The following is a 19,455-nucleotide window of genomic DNA, read 5'->3' on the forward strand; positions in this document are numbered from 1 at the left end:
CAAATAGCAATAGTGTGTGTATATTATTTAATTTCTTTGCATTTAAGATGCAAATAATAATGTAGTTGCAAAATACAAATTACGATTCAGTAGGCTGATAGCTCATTAGATATGGTGATTACAGACTAATTGTTTTTTTCTGTTGTTTAATTCTGTAAGGTTAACTGCAGTTTACCTGAGTAGAGAGGTTAATTTTGAGGATGTTTCTGTTGCTCCTTATATTTTTTATTTTCTTCTTTGATCATAAGGTTAAGAAAGTTGTCACTTTACACTCTAGTAAATGACTGCCATATCTTTTTTTGTTGAATAGTGAATCATTTTGATGTGACTCATTATTGTCAAAACATATATTCATGAGGATCTTATATCTTTATGGCCTAATTTCTATTCTTTGCATTCTTTTGTCATGTTGAAGTCATTCTTTCACTTCATTGAAAGTGGATTGGTCATGGTTCTTTATGATGTATCGAATCCTGTCTAAGTCACTCATGTCCCAACACGTGACCCACATGTGTATTAGACAAGTAGATGTTTATACATTCTAAATTTAAAAGAAATGATCTGCTTAAATTGTGTGCTTTATCTAATATACAACAAATTGCATCTTTTTTTCTTTTTCTTTCAGATGTTATTAACTTAAAAATTAAGTGTTACAAGTTGTACTAAAGCAAATGGTAAAAAAAAAAAAAATTAATCTGAACAACACCTGCCATTGGTTGGTTAAATAGATAGCCCCGCCCCCCACATTTATATCACTGGTTGAGCCAGTGTTGCTGTGTTAGACTGGATGGAATGCTAAAACATACAGAAATATTTTATAGTGCTTGTGTTTGGTAATCAGTTTAATTTTCTGCATATTATGTTATAGAAGAAATTATTTTAATATTGAAAAATACACAGATTTAACGGTTATTATTTGATGCAACAGTAATTAAAATAAATGATAGTGTCCCCAGAGGTTGCACATTTAATTCCGATTTGTATTACCGGTGCCATTGTGAATCAGTGGGACTCAGACGGCAAACATATGGAACCAGGAGGGCAGAATTGTTGACCCAAATTTCCCCTGCAGCTTTGAGTGACTGACTCCCACTCACTGCACACACACACACACACGCACCCACTGTCTTACACGCATGCTGAAGTATGGCTTGCCTTATTCTTTCTCCAAAAGAGACACCCTCTCTTCTCTGCATCAGAAAAGATAGGAAGTATCTCGATGTCCCACCTCTTGGGTGACTGATATGTGCCAGAGTCGTGTTGTCTCTACAGCAGAGATATGCACCCCCAACACATCGCGTCCTGCCCCCGAAACACCCCCGCTAGGCTAATAGCACCCGCAGGTTTCATTTGTAAGGCGCCATAGAAACGCCACCACAATAGGCCCCATCTCGAGTGGGCCCATCTGGGTGTCTTTGTCGGGGCCGCTGAAAGCCACAAAGGCCTGCTGACCTAGAAACACATCAATAAGGGAGAGGGGAGTTCTTCCAATGACAAATTGAAGAACTGAGGAATTGTTTTTTTTCTTTCATTGGTGATGGGATATGGGAGGCATCCAGGTTTGTGGGCAGAATCCGGACGAGGACAGGAAATCTCTCATTCTTTCCTGCTGTTGGAGGAATCCTTCAGAGGTCACGCAGTGGCTTTAGATCTGTGTGGGTTTGAGGGTGTTTGTCAGGAAGAATGGAAGGTTGAAACTGTCAGTGTGTGTGTTTTTGTGCTGGAGAGGGGAAAAAAAGCAGTCTGTGAGTGTTTCTGAGCTGGCCATAGCTCTATTACCGGAACTCTTTTTTTTTTTTTTTTTTTTTTGGTAATTATATCAGCTCTAAACCGATTGGGGCAGTTACTTTGAAATTTAATTTAAAAAAAAAAGACTACATATACAAAATGTTGATCAAAAGTGCAGGGTTAATGCAATTTATTTTTAAATAAATTTAATATTTTTATTCTACAATGATGCATTAAATTGATCAAAAGTGACAGTAAATAATTTTATAAGGTTACAAAAGATTTCTATTTGTATTCATCAGATGCTCCTGGAACAAAAATCTGTCATGGATTCCACAAAAGTATTAAGAATTAATAATTAAGGATCACGTGACACTGAAGACTGGATTAATGATGCTGAAAATTCAGCTTTGATCACAGGAATAAATTACATTTTAAAATATATGAACCTAGATAACAGCTGTTTTAAATTGTAGCAATAGTTCAATAATAGTATTTCTGTTTTTACTGTATTTAAAAATGCAAAAATTAGAATGCATAAATAAATTAATCTTTGGTGAGCATAAGAGACTTCCAAAACATTAAAAAGGAAAAATCTTACAGACCCTAAATTTTCGAATGCTACTGTAACTATTAGATAACATTTATGTAATTTACATAATATAACAATACATTTTTTTCCAGTCAGATTTTTTTTTTCTGATACAAAGCATAATTATATTAGATTTTGTGTTTTTATTTATTTTATATTTTATAAAACTATAGTATTATGTTTTACAGTATACATTGCTATGGAAATGGTTATAATAATTATTTTTTAAAGGAAGCATTTTGAAAATGATGAATCAAATTACTAAAATGAATCCATTTGAAATGTTTCAATTGAGATATAATGGATAATTGGCATGTTTGATTATTGATTATTGCCAACCAAGCAACTGCTACTGGAATGAGTCTGAAATGCTAACAAATAACCTTCTCCTTCTCCAACTATTTTAGACCTTCTTGGTGCTTTCAGGGTGTTAATATGTACAAAAATGTGTAAAACACAGTAATAGTAATGACATTTTGAAGGCGTTACCAATACCTAATATTATTGAATATTATATGAAAATGTGTATCTCAAAACCTCTATGTAACCTAATCAAAGAACTATGATCAGGTCTGCGTTGGCAAACGTTTGTCTGCATACTTGTATCTAGTTCTGTCACTGGAGGTTTGTCACAGGGTTGAGGACTAAGTAAAGTATTGAAGAGCTGGTTTACAGATCAAGACAGATGTTCTTTTCTCTTATCCTTTGTTCAGCTTTGTAACAGACATACATGTACATTTCCTCTACAGGAGGAATTTTGTGTCATATTCACACTTTTCAGGTACAGTGTAGCTGCTGATGGATGCTGAATCCATTACAATCACACTAGCCTCTTACCATGTGGCATGTATCACAAAGCGTCTAGTGTGTTTGGCATCACTAGCAACCAGAATAAACAGTTGTTTTCTTATTTCATCTGAGTTTAGTCTTGTTTTTGTTCTCTGTGTTGGGATAATTACAGGATCTGATGTGATAGTGACAGTTCTTTTGTCACAAGGTGTGTCAAAAGGCTCAGCGTTTGGGTTTGGGTTGGTATATGTGGCATTGATGGTGATTCCTGTTCACAGAGGAGGACCGCTATGACAGCTACTCCCGCATGCTGCTCAAGTACTTCCTGGCGGAGGGAGTTGTGTGCGGACATGAACTCTTCCTGGCATCCGCCCGAGATCACCCTGATGAGATCATGCAGGTATGAAGAAAATCAAATCAAGTGTTCACACTCTGCCTGTTTGACACTTTGGTCAGGTTTCTTGGTTCTGGGTACTCCAAATACATCAAAATCTATTATTTACAGCCGTATTCTTTTTATATAACTAGTACCTGGCTCTCAAAACAATAAACCTGCAGAAATCTGTGTCTTTTTCAGTAAAATGTTTTTCTCAGCATTGGTCAGCAACAGTGTGACCGAACATGACACAATGTCTGTATGTATTATTATGACTGTGCTATAGTCTGATTTGTGTATGTACTTTTGGTCTAAGGACTCTTTGAAACTGTTTGGAATAGAATACCATAGTCAAAGTAATCATAGTATTATTTTTTTTCTGCATGTATAGGCTGCATAGCAGTTTGTACATGCTTTGTACATTTCAAATCTGTCCTGCTATGCGCACAAATTGATCTTGCGTTGCTTATGCAATAAAGTAACCAGAAGTAGAATGTGCTGTAATTTTTAAAACATTTTCTTTCTTCGTTATTTCATGACATTTTATTTATTTTTTATTTTTTGACATTATTTGCATCTTGTCTTGCTTCATTATTTTAGACATTGTTTTATTTTATTGTTTTATAGACATATATTTTTTTTAAATTCATATCTTCTTGCTTCATTTTTTTAATCAAGCATTTTATTCTATTTTTTTTATTGCATTTTATTTAAATTTGTCATTCACATCTTTTCTTACTTTATTATTATTATTATTATTATTATTATTAGTAGTAGTAGTAGTAGTAGTAGTATATTTTATTTAATTTATATTACATTGTTCGCATCTTTGGTATTTGACCAGTCATTTTATTTATTTATTTATTTATTTAGACACATCTTAATCATTCGCATCTTCTTGGTTTATTATTTAATCAGACATACTTTATTTTATTTTATTTTATTTTACTTCATTCACAGAGTAAGAATGTAAGGCATCAGTGTGGTTTAAAATGTGCATACTGTTTCTTGTTCTGCATTTAAAAAGGTACACTGTAAAAAAAAAAGAAAGAAAGAAAAGTTATTTTTGTAGGAGATTTTTGAATTGTCTCAACTTTTTGTTGTATAAACTTAAAACAACAAGTTGAGAAAACTCAAAATCTGCTGAAGCTGGTTGCCTTAAAATTTTAAGTTGGCTCAAGCAGTAGTCATGTCTAGTGTGCAGTATGCTTTTAAGCAGTACACTAATATTCCATTACAAACATAGCCAGTGTTTTCTCTCTTCTCCTTCCCCATCTAAGCTTTCATAGACTGATACATGAATGTTTTTGTGCGAGAGCTCAGGGAGTTACCTGTGAGCGTTAACGAGTCTCACCTTAATGACAGTGGACAGGAGTTCCTCTCTCGCCGGCCCCTGATTGGCCCCCAGTCAACACAAGCTTAATGAGGGCCTGTTGTTGCCCTTCAGACAGTTCCTGCAGTGAGCTGTTATTTGTGAAACAGTCTCTGTTTTTTGTTATTGCACGGCCTGTATGAACATTCCCCTAAGGGACACAGTTCCCACCTTCATTTTGGCATTTTTTGGCATTAACGACAGCATCAACCCTGTTGTTTAAACAACAGCTTTCAAAGTGCTAGCACCATTTTGATGTGTTTATTCATATTTTGGCCTTGTAAAAACAGGTCACTTGACATTCATTTCCCTTTTCACTGTGAGCTTTGGCCAAGCTACTGGCTTAAACTAGCTTTAGTCTACCTAGATACAGTGTAAAAATTCTAGAAACATGAATACCCACACAAACTCTGTTAAAATATAGACGACATATTTGAGAGAAAATATAGACAATGTATTTGATTTGTCAAATATAAATATATGTAGTAATTTAATAACTGGTTAATTTATACAACCAACACACTTTTAAAATATATCGTAAATATTATTCCAAATATTTGATAAATGCTTCTCTAAAGATTTTCGTACGGTCATTCAGATTACGTTTATGAACTAGTATAAACATTTAAGAATTCAATTTCAGTGGGTACAAAAAAGTTATAACAGTAATGCAATGATGTTATTCTTCAATTTTTTTCTTTAAGTTTCTTATGTGTCTAAAATATATTTCAAAAGTATTGTTGTTGTTAGTAGTTGTAGTATTAATAAAGTAATGTTCTCTCTTCTCATGTTTTTTTAAAATAGGAACTCCCTTCTCCAATTGTGGATGACGTTGCCGGCATGAAAATCAGCGACGGTCAATCTCAGCCAAGTGACCCAGAGAATCCAGACACAATGAAAATCGCCTGGCGCTACCAGAATCAACCCAGAGTTCAGGTAAAAGACCATCTGTAGGGAAGTCGGTCCTTTTATTCAGTAAAATATTGAGAAATCAACCACACACATTCACGATGATTTTAAAATGTTACGTTTTAAATTTACTGTGTAACGCAGTGGTTCTCAACTAATTCTGCCTCAGGACCCAGGTTTATATTAAAGATCAAGTGATGACCTACACTGGAAAAAAAAAAAAAAACATTTATTATACTATTTATCCAGTAAACAAATGCAAATGTATTATAATTTTTACTTTGTCAGTAATTTACTGTACAAATGCACTGTGGTTGGCACAAACAATATTTATCTTCATTGCTAATGAATTTACATCAGGGTTATTATATTTCACTAAAACAGTAAAAACTTTTTGGTTACTTGAAATAAAATTAATATTGACTGAAATAAAATATTAGAAAACTTGAACTTATTTTATTTCAACTGGTTGCCAAGGCATAATTTCTCATTTTTGTTAAGTTCAACTTGAAATACTAAAATAACTCAAAGTAAATAAACTAAAACTAATATTAAATATTAAAACTTTAAAATTAAAGTGAAAACATTAAAAAAATCTAATTCAAAAAGTTAATAAAAACTATAACAGTACATCAGTGTTACTAAAATAACACTGATTTGGATTTGAAGTAATCTTTTGCATAGTTTTGTGTGCATGTCACACAACCTGTCCATGTTGGCATCAGTCTTGTTTGTCTAGCTTTAATGCCAAAATACCATGGTGATTGATTGGACGCACAACTTTCTATATCCGCAATGAAAGCTATAGACAGGATTTAGTCTGTCTTTTAAAAAAATTGACAAACCTCTTTATTTAACTATGCAACCCATGCGAGATTATATGGTAAATTAGTCACATTTTCTGTACAAAAATACATTGTTTTATACCTGCTGTCCACAACTCAATCAGAACAGAAATGCGACCCATTTTTGGAGTGGAGAACCACTTTTATACATGCTAAGAACAGGGGGTGGGAAAAATAGTGTCCTTTAATAAATATATCAATTCCTACCCACCCAGCGCTGTGAATGGGCTTTCGCTGCTCTCATTCACAGTTTAGGTGGATTACTCACGCTTAGCTGGTTATAGGTGGACTTAAAACCCAAGGAGACAGGAGGACATGGAGCTTCTATTCAACCTTTACAATGGACCAGAAGCCTCCAGCACCCCCAAATCCCTTCACAGCCCTCGCCGTGGCGTCCGCGCACCCCTCTTTCTTCCCCTCCTGCCAGCCCATAATCCAGATTGCTATGGAGATTAGGGGGGACGCTAGTGCTAGACACTAGATTTCACTCTTTCTGTCTGCATTTTCGGACAACTTTCGCTCATTCTCTACCATTTTTTCCCCCTACTTCTCATTGGATATTTTCAGTCTCGTTTTCTTATTTCGTCCTCCCCCTTCCTCTTTTTTTCCCCCCTGTCTCAGAGGGGATACTTACCCTCCTTAACCTTTATCATACCTCCATCCTCTTCACAAAGCACCAGTAAATCTAGTAAGGGATTTGCATCCTAAACATATAGTGCCCCCCTCGTTTCTTGTTCTCAATGGAGACGCCAGATCAAAGTTCAGTCAGTCAAAACCCATGCCGTAACGTTAAAGGGGTCGACCCGACCGGCCCACTAAACGAGGATGAGCGCCAAGCTGTCAATCTCCGAAGGAGGTGCTGGAACACACAAGAGTCACTGATCCAGATCAGGAGAAGATTAGGGGCTCACCTCGCTGCTCATTAGAAACTCTGGAGCAAAAACCAGACCCCCTCACAACCTGAGGAAACATCTGCCCGCGTACAAGCTTGCTTTCCTAAGCCCAAGTGGTCAGTCTCATCAGAAAGTGATTACATTCTCAATGGCTTAACGAAGCATCTGGGTTTCTTACAGTTTAACAATGGAGAAGCATCAGTGGTAGCTGGAAGCTGGAGCTGGAGTCTTTTATATGCTTAACTTTTCTAGTTATTGTCTTATGTAAAGAATGGTCCACTATGATAGGTCATCAGTTCATAGATGTACACAACTGTTCAAATGTTGGTCAGTTATATTTTAAATAATAATAAATACTATTTTGAAAGGCATTAATGTTTTTTAGTAAGAATGCATTAAATTAATATTGTGAGAGATTTTTTCAAATAAATGTTCCGTTTTTTAACTTTGTTCATCAAAGAATTCTAAAAAAATATATATATAATTGTTTCTGCAAAAAATATTAAGCAGCACAACTGTGTTATTAGCAACATTAATAATAACAAGAAAGGGTTCTTGAGTACCAAATATTAGCATATTATAATGATTTATGAAGGATCATGTGACACTGAAGCCTGAAGTAATCAATTCTGAAAATTCAGCTTTGCCATCACAGGAATTCAATTTATTTTAAAATATATTAAAGTAGAAAACAGTTCATTTAAATTGTAATAATATTTCATAATATTATTGTTTTTATTATTTACATTTTTTTTTTTTTTACTTTTTTTTTAATTATTATTTTATTAAACAAATGCTGCCTTGGTGAGCATAAGACTTCTCTCAAAAACATAAACAAAATTGTTAACTAGCATTTAAGTGCTAGTGTGTAAATTACAGATATTTATATACTATAAACTAGTAAAATGTTTCTTTCTTTCTTTATTTCTTTCTTTATAAAGCACTTTCACACAACTACCAGTTGATCCAAAGTGCTGTACAATACAGCTAAAATAAAACAGATAAGAGACAACAGAGCATCAAAACACAGCATAACAATACAGTTGACATGGCTAGACAAAAGCTATTGACAGAAGATGTTTTTTTTCAGCCAACATTTAAATACAGGCAAAGAGGGCACAGCTCTGATAGAAGCTGGTAATTTGTTCCATAGACTAGGACCAGCAACAGCGAAAGCTCGATCACCTCTGCAATGGAACCTAGATCTAGGAACAGAGAGGAGGCCAAGATTACTTGATTTTAGGGACCTATTTGGTTTATAAGTAAAGATTGCCTCAGAGAGATATGATGGAGCTTGACTTTGCAGAGATTTAAAAACAAAAGTTAAAATTTTGAATGTAATTCTAGATTTGACCGGTAACCAGTTTAGGGAAATAAGAATGGGTGAGATGTGGTCGAACCTTCGTCTGCCTGTAATCAATCTTGCAGCAGCATTTTGGACCAACTGTAAACGCATTATAGAAGACTGACTTGTACCATAGTATAGTGAGTTACAGTAATCTAAACGAGATAGAACAAACAAGTGGATAATCTGTTCAAACTGTTTTACAGAAAGTAAAGATTTGATTTTTAATAAATGCCGTAAGTGAAAGAAACTTGATTTTATCACTGCACTAATTTGTTTCTCAAAACCCAGGTTACAATCAAAAAGAACACCAAGATTTTTAGCACAGGGTGTAAAGTAGGAAGAGAGATGACCAAATTGAAGAGCATATTCTTCATATGACTTTGAACCAAACAAAATGAATTCAGTTTTGTTCTCGTTTAACACTAAAAGATTCTGCTTTAACCATATTTGTAATTCGTTTAGACAATTTAACAGAGGTCCTAGGCATTCTTTACTTTTATGCTGCAAGGGAAAGTCCAGCTGAGTATCATCCGCATAAAGATGGAAGGACACTCCATATTTCTCAAAAATTGCACCCATTGGCAGCATGAATATCGAGAATGAGACTGGAGCAAGAATTGAGCCCTGTGGCACCCCACAAACAAGTGGGTGTGAGGACGAACTATGTTGGCCAATAAAAACACTAAAGCTTCTGTTAGTTAAAAAAGATTGAAACCATTTCAATACCTTTCCCTGTAACCCAGCACAGCTCTCCAGCCTGGAAATCAAGATATTGTGGTCAACCATATCAAATGCAGAGCTTAAGTCTAGAAGCACAAAAGCCACGGCATTCTCTTTATCTGTTTCTAGTAAAATATCATTTACAACTTTTAAAAGTGTAGTTTCTGTTCTGTGTTGAGACTTAAAACCCGATTGGAATTTTTCAAGAATATTATTTGACATCAAATGGGACTGCAGCTGGGTAAACACAATTTTCTCAAGAAGCTTAGAAAGAAATGGCAAGTTTGATATAGGCCTAAAATTAATGAAATTTGAAGAATCAAGATTGGGCCTCTTTAATAATGGAGTTACTATAGCTGTTTTTAGGCAATCAGGAACAACCCCAGTAATTAGACTAGTGTTAAAAACAGTTAAAAGATCATGTCCAACATTACTGAAAATCTGTTTTAGAAATCTAGATGGAATGATATCTTGAGAAGATGAAGTCGATCTTAGACGTTCAACAATGCCTTTACAGGATTCAAAGGAAACGGGCTGAAAATCGTTCCACAGCATTGGACCACTTGATCTCTCAGGTTGAACAGAGTTCCCCAAGGGCAGGTTAGATCTTAACTGAACGGTTTTCTCATTAAAAAATGAGAATAATAATAATCAATAACAGAGAAAAGGGTTTTAGGTCTGTGTAAATTGTCACCAATAAACTCAGATAGATATTTGGACTTGGCGGCCTTGACAGCTCTCTGATACATATATAGGGAGTCTCTCCACATTTCATATGAGACCTGTAACTTATCCTTACACCATTTTCGCTCTGCTCTTCTGCAAGCCTTTCTGAGCAAACGAGTTGAATCATTAAGCCATGGCTGGGGTTTAGTAACAATACGTTTGGGTTTTAACGGAGCAATAAGATTCAGAGTAGACAAACATTTTTGATTGAAGAAATCAAAAAGTCTGTTCACATCCTGCACAGGAGAGGACAGTTCAGGCACAGGTGGATCAGTTATTGCATAAGAGGCCTGCAAATCTCTCACATGACTGAGTGGAGAAATAACGATTCAAACAAGTCACTGAAGGTGTAGCAACTACTGGATCTGGAAAATGAGAGGAAAAAAGTACCAGTTTGTGATCAGAAAAACAAGTTTCACTGATTTCAATGTCTGATAATTGGAATCCATGTGAAAGAACCAAGTCCAACGTGTGACCATGAGCATGAGTAGGCTCTTGCACCCACTGCACAAAATCAAATGAATCAATAAGATTTTTAAATTCAGTTACCAGGGGTTTAGTGGGGCAACATAAATGGATATTAAAATCACCCAACACTAAGATGTATTCAAACCGTGGAATCAGTTCTCCTAGTAAGTTAGAGAATTCAATTAGAAACTCATTATTAATACGCGGTGGGCGATAGATATTAACACAGAGAACTGGACGTACCAAGTCAATTTGAAGAAGTTGTACCTCAAAGCTCGAGTAGACACCAGTCGGAATGGTACGTGTAATAAACTTTCGTATGAAAACAGCTGCAAGTCCTCCTCCACGTCCAGTTTTCCTGGGGCAATTATAAAAGGTGTTTGTAGCAAATAAATATGTTCTTTCATATTTTGTTTTACATGCTGTGAGTGACTACCGATGATTGCAACCATTGACACATGACAGTCTATGGGATTGTCTATGAGTGTAAATAGGGTCTAAATTTTACTTCATATCACTTACATCAGCAAAGAAATGCAAATAAAATGCTTTGCTGTTCTCAATATGTACATAATTGCTCTGATAATGGATTTGATTACGATTACAATTACATGATGCATCAGATTTGTCATTTGGTCATGATTCTGTTTTGATTATCGTGATTTGGGACACAGAAGTAGCTGTAGGGACAGTTAAACCTGTTCATGCAGAAAGCAGATTGGAAAACTAAAAATAGGCCAATAATTGTATTGTTGTGTTCATTCAAAAATGTATTATTAAATTCTTTATTTAGTGCATTTTACACTCCTAGGGAATAATGTTTTTGTTATAATGGTTTTCTTTTTATTTATAGACTGTTTTGGCGTCATCAGTGAGGTTTGGTCATTACTATGACGTGTCCAAGACCATGGAGCCTGAGCTACGGCAAGCAGCTAAATGCCACAGTTTTTATCAGCTACAGGAAACACCAGTAACCACAGGATCAAGGTAACTACTATTGTCCACTTGAATATCTGTTAGGTATATCAAAATAAATGTTCAGTTATAGTGAATATTCAGAATAAGATGTTTACGTGCCCCAAAATTTGCATTGACGTTTTGTTTGCCGAGATGTAGACTACCATTCATAAGTTTGGGGTTTGCTTCAGAAATCATTCTAAGATGATGATTTGCTGTAATATTTAAGATTTGCTGTATAATCAAGTAATATTTCTTATTATTATCAATGTTGAAAACAGTTGTGATGCTTAATATTTTTGTGGAAACTGAAAACTTCAACATTCTTAGAATTCAGAAGATTTATACATTTATTTGAAATGGAAATCTTTTGTAACAATATGAAAGTATATGCTGTCACTTTTAATCAATTTAATGCATCTTTTTCTGAATAAAATAATAAATTTCTTGAAAAAAAATCGTATAAACGCCAAACGTTTTGAATTGTGCTATATTTCATCTTCAAAGCATGAAACAAAAGATCGCTATGCGGTTCGAAGTCGGAAGTATTAAGAAGGAATATTTAACATCCAACTTTAAGTGGATCAGCTTGTCTTGCGTAAATATCTATATTGCCCTGACACAGCTTTTATTATTACTCATGGAAGTTCATAAAAGAATGCTTATGATTAGAGACAGCTTAACCAAACATTATAACCAACCACATGCACGGCCTTCTGCACTTATCTTTCATATACGTCCTTACTTCTATTATGATAAGTGCGCTAAGTATCGTCACATATCTCCAAGAAGAAAATGCTCAATGCTGATGTCATGTTTCTGAGGAACACATCTGCAATTTCGTTTTATGACGGGTGTTCAGCCTAATAAAGATTTTCATAAAAACGTCTCTGTACTTCCAGGTCCTCGCCAGCGCTGCGAGAGCCAGGGTTGAGTCTTCAGTGGTGTTTGCGATGCGGTTGTTTTATGGTTGCGAGGGGTGCGTGTGTAGAGGAGGCAGGAGCTTTGGTTGCATTAAAGTCTACGGCACGGCCACAGTGCAAACAAATCAATCTGGAGCCCCTGGTTCATGGAGCCTCTCTCTGCTTTTTATGTCCGCAAACAAAAAGGTCTTCTAATTGTTTATCTGCATAACAGCACCATAGTGAAAGGGGCCGTGTTCCCAAGCCTGTGTTTACTCGCATCAGTAAATGTGTTCCTGTGTGGCGATACTGTGTCCGCGGAACAGCTTGTGCCATGGCAGCAACGTGATGGATGCCGTGGCCTACGTAGGTGTTGCTTTTGGAATTTTGCTGTCATTCCTTCCTCTGCCTTCAGTTTATTATGATTTTATGACGTGTTGTAATGGAATCATAAAGCTTTTAGCCATTAGCTGTTTTAGCACACCTTTTAGATGTGTTTCTGTCCCATAGGAACACGAAGAGACTTTATTCCTAGTACGTATATTGCTGAAGGGCATCTAATCGTCATGCAATTTCCAACCCAAAAATGATATTACGCTGCCTGTTTTGTGACACTTTCCGTTTTATCCGAGACAGAATAGTGTGAGCAATTTATTGCGTTGATTGTTGTATGTATTGCGGCAGTTTCTAAATGAAATGTCTAGTGATTGGTGCTAAAATCTTGTTCAGTTTGATCTGAAACAGATTAATGTGAATGTGGTCAAATTTTATTACGCTGGTTGTTGTACATATCATGGAAGTTTGGAAATAAAATGTTCACTTTTATCGTAAATAGATGAAGGTGATTGTTGTAAGTTTTGCAGCAGTTTGGAAATGAAGTGTCCAGTGATTGGCGCTAAAAGCTCAAACAATTTTATTCAGAACAGATGAACGTGAATGTGGCAAAATTTTATTACATTGGTTGTTGGACATATTGCTGTGGTTCAGAAATGAATTTGTCTGGTGAGTTGCACTAAAAGGTTAATGCTCTTTTGTGTTTGACAATGACATATCTCCTACACTAAACCTAACTGACTCTTTGAACTCTTGTATTGAGTGTCAAGACAAGTAGGACTCGTGCCTTAACGCTCGGCATCACAATGTAGTGCTGTACCAGGTGAGCTACCAAGCAAGTTTACTATATCAGAGAAACCATACATATGGATGTCAAATGTTTTACTTTGTAAATCATGTACTATGCTAAAAGTGTTTTGGGGTCATAATATAGTGCAAGGAACAGCACAGAAAGAAGTCTTTAATTGATAATCTGCCCTGTGATCATAATTCGTGAGAAAAGAAATAAAAGTTATTGCTGTTTTACTACCTTTAGTATTTATTTGAGCTGGAAACTGCAGCGAATCGCATATATAGGTACTTTTTTGGAGGTTTTTTTTTTTTTTTCAGTGACACTATGTCGATCATTTTGTTAAAGAACAAATTGGGGCAGAATCAGATGTAGAAAACTGCTTCCTATCCCTTTCAAAGAAATCAATTAATCAGCAAGCTTAAGCGACAACCAAATGTCTTGAGATACAAAAAACCCTCATTGTCTTTCCACATTTCACAGCTCATAGAATAAAAAGCCCCATGCCGTTTTCAGACTGTTAAATCGCTCCGTTTCACTACGTGGCGTAATTGGCACAAATTGCTCTCCAGGTGAAAGCGGAGCCTGTTGTTTAAGACGGATGCTGCCTCTACGCGCCCCTCTGGTCCCCCTCACCCTCGCATCACTGTGATCTTAATTAGCTCACCTGTCGGCCATTATCCTCTACGGACGGCACCTTAAGCGATCACGCTCTGTTGGGCTGCTGCGGTCTCTGTCTCAGACACAATGGGGGCGTGTCCTCTTTTGATTGCCGCCACCCCCACCTCCCCAGGTCTTAATCAAAAGAGGGAAACACGTGTTTCACCCCATTAAGGAGCAAATCAGTGAGGTGGCTTCAGAGCGTGAAATTGCACACTACAGTTCAAAAGTTTGGGGTCAATGATATATTTTCTTAAAGAAATTAATATTTTTGTTTAACAAGTATACATTAAATTAATCAACTTTTTGTGCTGCCATTTTCAGGACTCCCTGGAAGAAGAGATTTTAATTCTCATTGGGACTATCCTGGTAAAATAAAGGAAATAAATAAAAAATGTGACAGTAAAGACATTTTACAATGTTACAAAATATTTATATTTCAAATAAATGCTGTTCTTTTAAACTTTCTGTTCATCATGTGACACTGAAGACTAGAGTAATGGCTGCTGACAATTCAGCTTTGTCGTCATAGGAATTAATTACATTTTAAAATATATTTAAAAAGAAAACAGTTCTTTTAAATTTTACAGTATTAAGGGTTTTACTATATTTTTGACCAAATAAATGCAGCCTTGGTGTGCACAAGACTTTTTTCAAAACCATAAAAGCCATTTAAAAACCATTTCAATAGTCTTACCGACCCCAAACTTTTGAACAGTATGTGAATATGCGCAGATGGAAGATTCATAATCGGTTCTATCGTCACAATTTTTTCATAATGATTACCACAGAAAATTGTGAATTTAATTTGAGACTGTGTCATAAAAGTTATAATCCGATTATTTGAGCTAGAATCAGAGAAATTCGGCTAGTCCTTTTGAACACAACTAAACGTCTGTGTCAGGCCTGGAGGTTGCTGTTTGTCAGGATTTAAATTCAGTTCTCAATCTTTGAGTAATTGATGGCTGTCGTAGCTGCATGCAGAGTGGCACAGTGTGGTCATTACAACATGTTGTGAACCAGAATGAGAGGGGAAGACTGAAATGAATGACTGAAGTGACAGAATGAAAGACTTTACAAAACCCCTGAGGTGTGATATATATGTCTTTAAATGAGCAAAGACATAAATCTCAGTCTAGTAGTTTAATCTCAACAGGCTGCTTGATCGTTATCGTTATATTTCAAACAAAAATGCACTTGCTCTGAATAGTAATTGGAGTCTTCTGAATGCCATTGCATTTCAAGTCTCTTATGCTCACCATGGCTGCATTTATTTGGTAAAAAATTCAGTAAAAGCAGTAATATTATTGCAATTTTAAGTAACGGTTTTATATTTGAATATATTTTAAAATCTAATTTATTCCTGTGATGCAAAGTTGAATTTTCAGCATCATTCTTTAGTGTCACATGATCCTTCAGAAATCATTCAATATATGCGGCACTGTAAAACCCGATAAGTTAAGAATACTCAAAACATTTCAGGAAACAAACTCAATTTTTTTTAAGTTAGTAGAGCTTAAAATTTTTGACAAGTGGGGAGGGGCTGAGAGCCATGGGAGCCAATCCAAGCCTCACTTCCGTGATCCCACCCCACTCATCACAATAATAATTATATACAACTTGCTTCCATAAACAGCACATTCATTCAGATCTTTATAGTTAAGTGCTAGTTTGCAACAGCACACTGGCACGCTAATGTAGTTATATAAAAGACTCACGACACACTTGCATGTAAATAGTCAAACAACATGCAGTATACACTGTGTGCAGAATTATTAGGCAAGTTGATATTCTGGTCATATTTTTTTTCCAAGAACATTTTACCAATTCCAAACCACATCAATCTTAATAACTACTATTGATTTTGTATTTAATAATTTGTAAGTGATATATAATTGTCCATGAAGGCTGATAGTCAGAAACTTATTATTTCAGGTGTGCAGAATTATTAGGCAGGTTTTCCTTTACAGATAAAATGAGCCAAAAAAGAGATTGAACTCAAGAATAAAAGTTAAAAAAATTATTAAATGCCCATGAGAAGGATGCAATACTAATGCAATAATAGAATTAGCAAAGTTAAGGCATGACCATTGGGCAGCGAAATGCTCATTGGGTCAGCAAGGTCAGAAAAAACAGGTTGAGAGGAAAAGACACGTTAACTGCAAAAGAATTAAGAATTAAGGTGAAGAATTAGGTGAGAAACCATCAGGAACCATTTAGTCTCCAGCACCATCATTTTCCAGAACTGCAACCTTCCTGGAGTCTCCGAATTACAAGGTGTCAGGTTCTCAGAGACTTTGCTTGGGTAAAAAATTATTTAAAATGGCCCTCACTTAATAAGAATAACATGCTGAAGTGTTGTGAAATACACGAAGACTGATTTTTTATAGGCTTTATGGACAGATAAGTTGAGAGTGACTCTTGTAGGACCAGCATCACATCCTCTTGTGCCACAGTTTGAAAAATTTATCTTCCAGAATCTGGCAGTAAGTTTTAGGAGCTCATTTTTAATCAATCCTTAATCAATCAAAGTTTGTCTTGCAGGATTGATTAAAAATGAGCTCCTAAAACTCACTGCCAGATTCTGGAAGATACATTTTTCAAACTGTGTTTTCTGACCTTGCTGACCCAAGCATTTCGCTGCCCAATGGTCATGCCTTAACTTTGCTAATTCTATTATTGCATTAGTATTGCATCCTTCTCATGGGCATTTAATAATTTTTTTAACTTTTATTCTTGAGTTCAATCTCTTTTTTTGGCTCATTTTATCTGTAAAGGAAAACCTGCCTAATAATTCTGCACACCTGAAATAATAAGTTTCTGACTATCAGCCTTCATGGACAATTATATATCACTTACAAATTATTAAATACAAAATCAATAGTAGTTATTAAGATTGATGTGGTTTGGAATTGGTAAAATGTTCTTGGAAAAAAAATATAACCAGAATATCAACTTGCCTAATAATTCTGCACACAGTGTATATAATCTTTAAGTTTTGCTATCCATCCTCAACCTAACCGCAGGCACTACTCTTCACCACAATGGTAACACTACAAAACCAACATAACAGAAACCTATGTAAATCTTAACATAACACAACATTTAAGTACTAACTTGTGTCTCTCTATGTTAATCTTGTGCAAAAACACACAAAATAACTTAATTTCTGCATTTATTTTCCTTGTTGTCTGATGCAAAGCATGCTGGGAACTAGAAAACGCAATCATTTTAAGTTCACCTTACTACAACAACATTTTGAATTTACAGAACGTATTTCAATTAAGTCTAATGAACTTTCATTATTATTTGAGTGAAATTAACTCATTTCATTTCACTGTTTGGTTTTACAGCGTGATTTACTGCTCAAGTAAAATCAATTTCTTATTATTATCAATGTTGAAAACGGTTGTGCTGCTTAATGTTTTTGTGGAAGAAACTGTCATATACTTTTTCAGGATTCTTTGATGAATTAAAAGTTCAAAAGAACAGCATTTATTTGAAATAATTAAGACTTTCAAGATGTTACAAAAGATTAGTCACTTTTCACCAATTTAATGCATCTTAGGGAATAAGAACAAAAAATCTTACTGACCCCAAACTTTTGAACGGTAGTGTTTCTGTTGTTGAATAATGTTAAACTCATTATTCTTAATTTTGTAACATAACATTACACTTGAAATGTGTGCTTGTGCCAACCTTCCGTAAAATAAATGCCATGCGGTATTTTCTTATCTAAAGCAGTTTTAGGGTCTAAATACGTTTTGAGGACACTGTATAATACTCTCAAATTTTAGGGAGAAAGAAAGCAAGAAACATATTTGAGTAAAGACAAAATGTGCAACGCAGAGCAGGTCAAGTGCTTTGACCTCCCTTGTTTTGAGTTGCACATCTTACCCCTGATTTAACATAGAAGCGCTGTGTCACTGGGATCAGAAGCACTGTCCCGTTAACACAGCGCTCTGTTTCAGCACACTCAGACTCACCGCAGGCCTCAGGGGGAGCGCCCGGAGCTGACAGAGGTGCCAAAGTGTTTAATTAATTTCATTTCATTTCATTTGATTTAATTAGTGATGTATTTCCTTGCGTCTACATGCACGGCTAGGTTGCCAGGGTTACTGCCGATGTCAACAGGCTTTTGTGATATCAAAGCAAATCCCACTTTATGACGGCAGCATATGCCACAACAATTAGTGGTTTTAATTGAAGTGTACACAGATATCATCAGCTTTTGACCTGTTATGAAGCCATAATCATAATAGGCCACATTCAAGCATTTTCCTGAAACTGAACCTTTGCATAAAAAAATAAATAATAATAAACATGGTTTGAAGCTATCATTTGTTTGCACATTTGTTCTAAGTCAACTTTGAAACTTCTCTTACAGTTTTGAGTCTTGACACATTGGTATGATTAATTGCACAATTCCACACTTGTTACTTTAGATTAAAGCATCTGATAAAAGAAAGATGTTAAATGTGATTACGTTTTACACTGACATTACTCTTCGAAAGATTGGGGTCTGTACGATTTTTTATATATATATATATATATATATAATTTTTTTTTTTTTTTTTAAAACACACATTCTCGAAGGTTGCATTTATTTTATTACAATAATTACAGTAATATTCAGGGTTTAGGGTTAGTAATATGATGGTTTAGAATTTTTATGCTTACGAAGGTTGCATTTATTTGATCAACAATATAGTAAAACTGTATATTGTGAAATATTACGACTTAAAATAACTGTTTTCTGTTTCAATATATTTTAAAATGTAATTTATTCCTGTGATGTAATGTTGAATTTTCACCAGGCATTATTCCAGTCTTAAGCATCACATGATCCTTCAGAAATCATTCTTATATGATGATTTGCTGCTCAAGAATCATTTCTTATTATTACTAATGATGAAAATGATCATGCTGCTTAATATTTTTGTGGAAACCACAATACATTTCTCTCAGGATTCTTTGTTGAACTGAAAGTTCAAAAGAACAAAATGTATGCAATCTTTTGTAACATTAATTCTTTAAAGAAAAATAA

General features: G+C 35.1%; 1 protein-coding gene across 1 annotated transcript in view; it reads left to right on the top strand.

The window, feature by feature from the left end:
• Nucleotides 1-19,455, top strand: part of elp4 (elongator acetyltransferase complex subunit 4) — a 72,027-nt gene that overhangs the window by 1,160 nt on the left and 51,412 nt on the right. Inside the window, exons 3-5 of the mRNA XM_058782582.1 lie at nucleotides 3,388-3,509; nucleotides 5,662-5,793; nucleotides 11,620-11,753. Coding sequence (XP_058638565.1) covers nucleotides 3,388-3,509; nucleotides 5,662-5,793; nucleotides 11,620-11,753 — 388 coding nt within the window. The remainder of the gene's footprint in view (nucleotides 1-3,387; nucleotides 3,510-5,661; nucleotides 5,794-11,619; nucleotides 11,754-19,455) is intronic.

Source organism: Onychostoma macrolepis, chromosome 07, assembly GCF_012432095.1.
Source record: "Onychostoma macrolepis isolate SWU-2019 chromosome 07, ASM1243209v1, whole genome shotgun sequence".
NCBI lineage: Eukaryota > Metazoa > Chordata > Actinopteri > Cypriniformes > Cyprinidae > Onychostoma > Onychostoma macrolepis.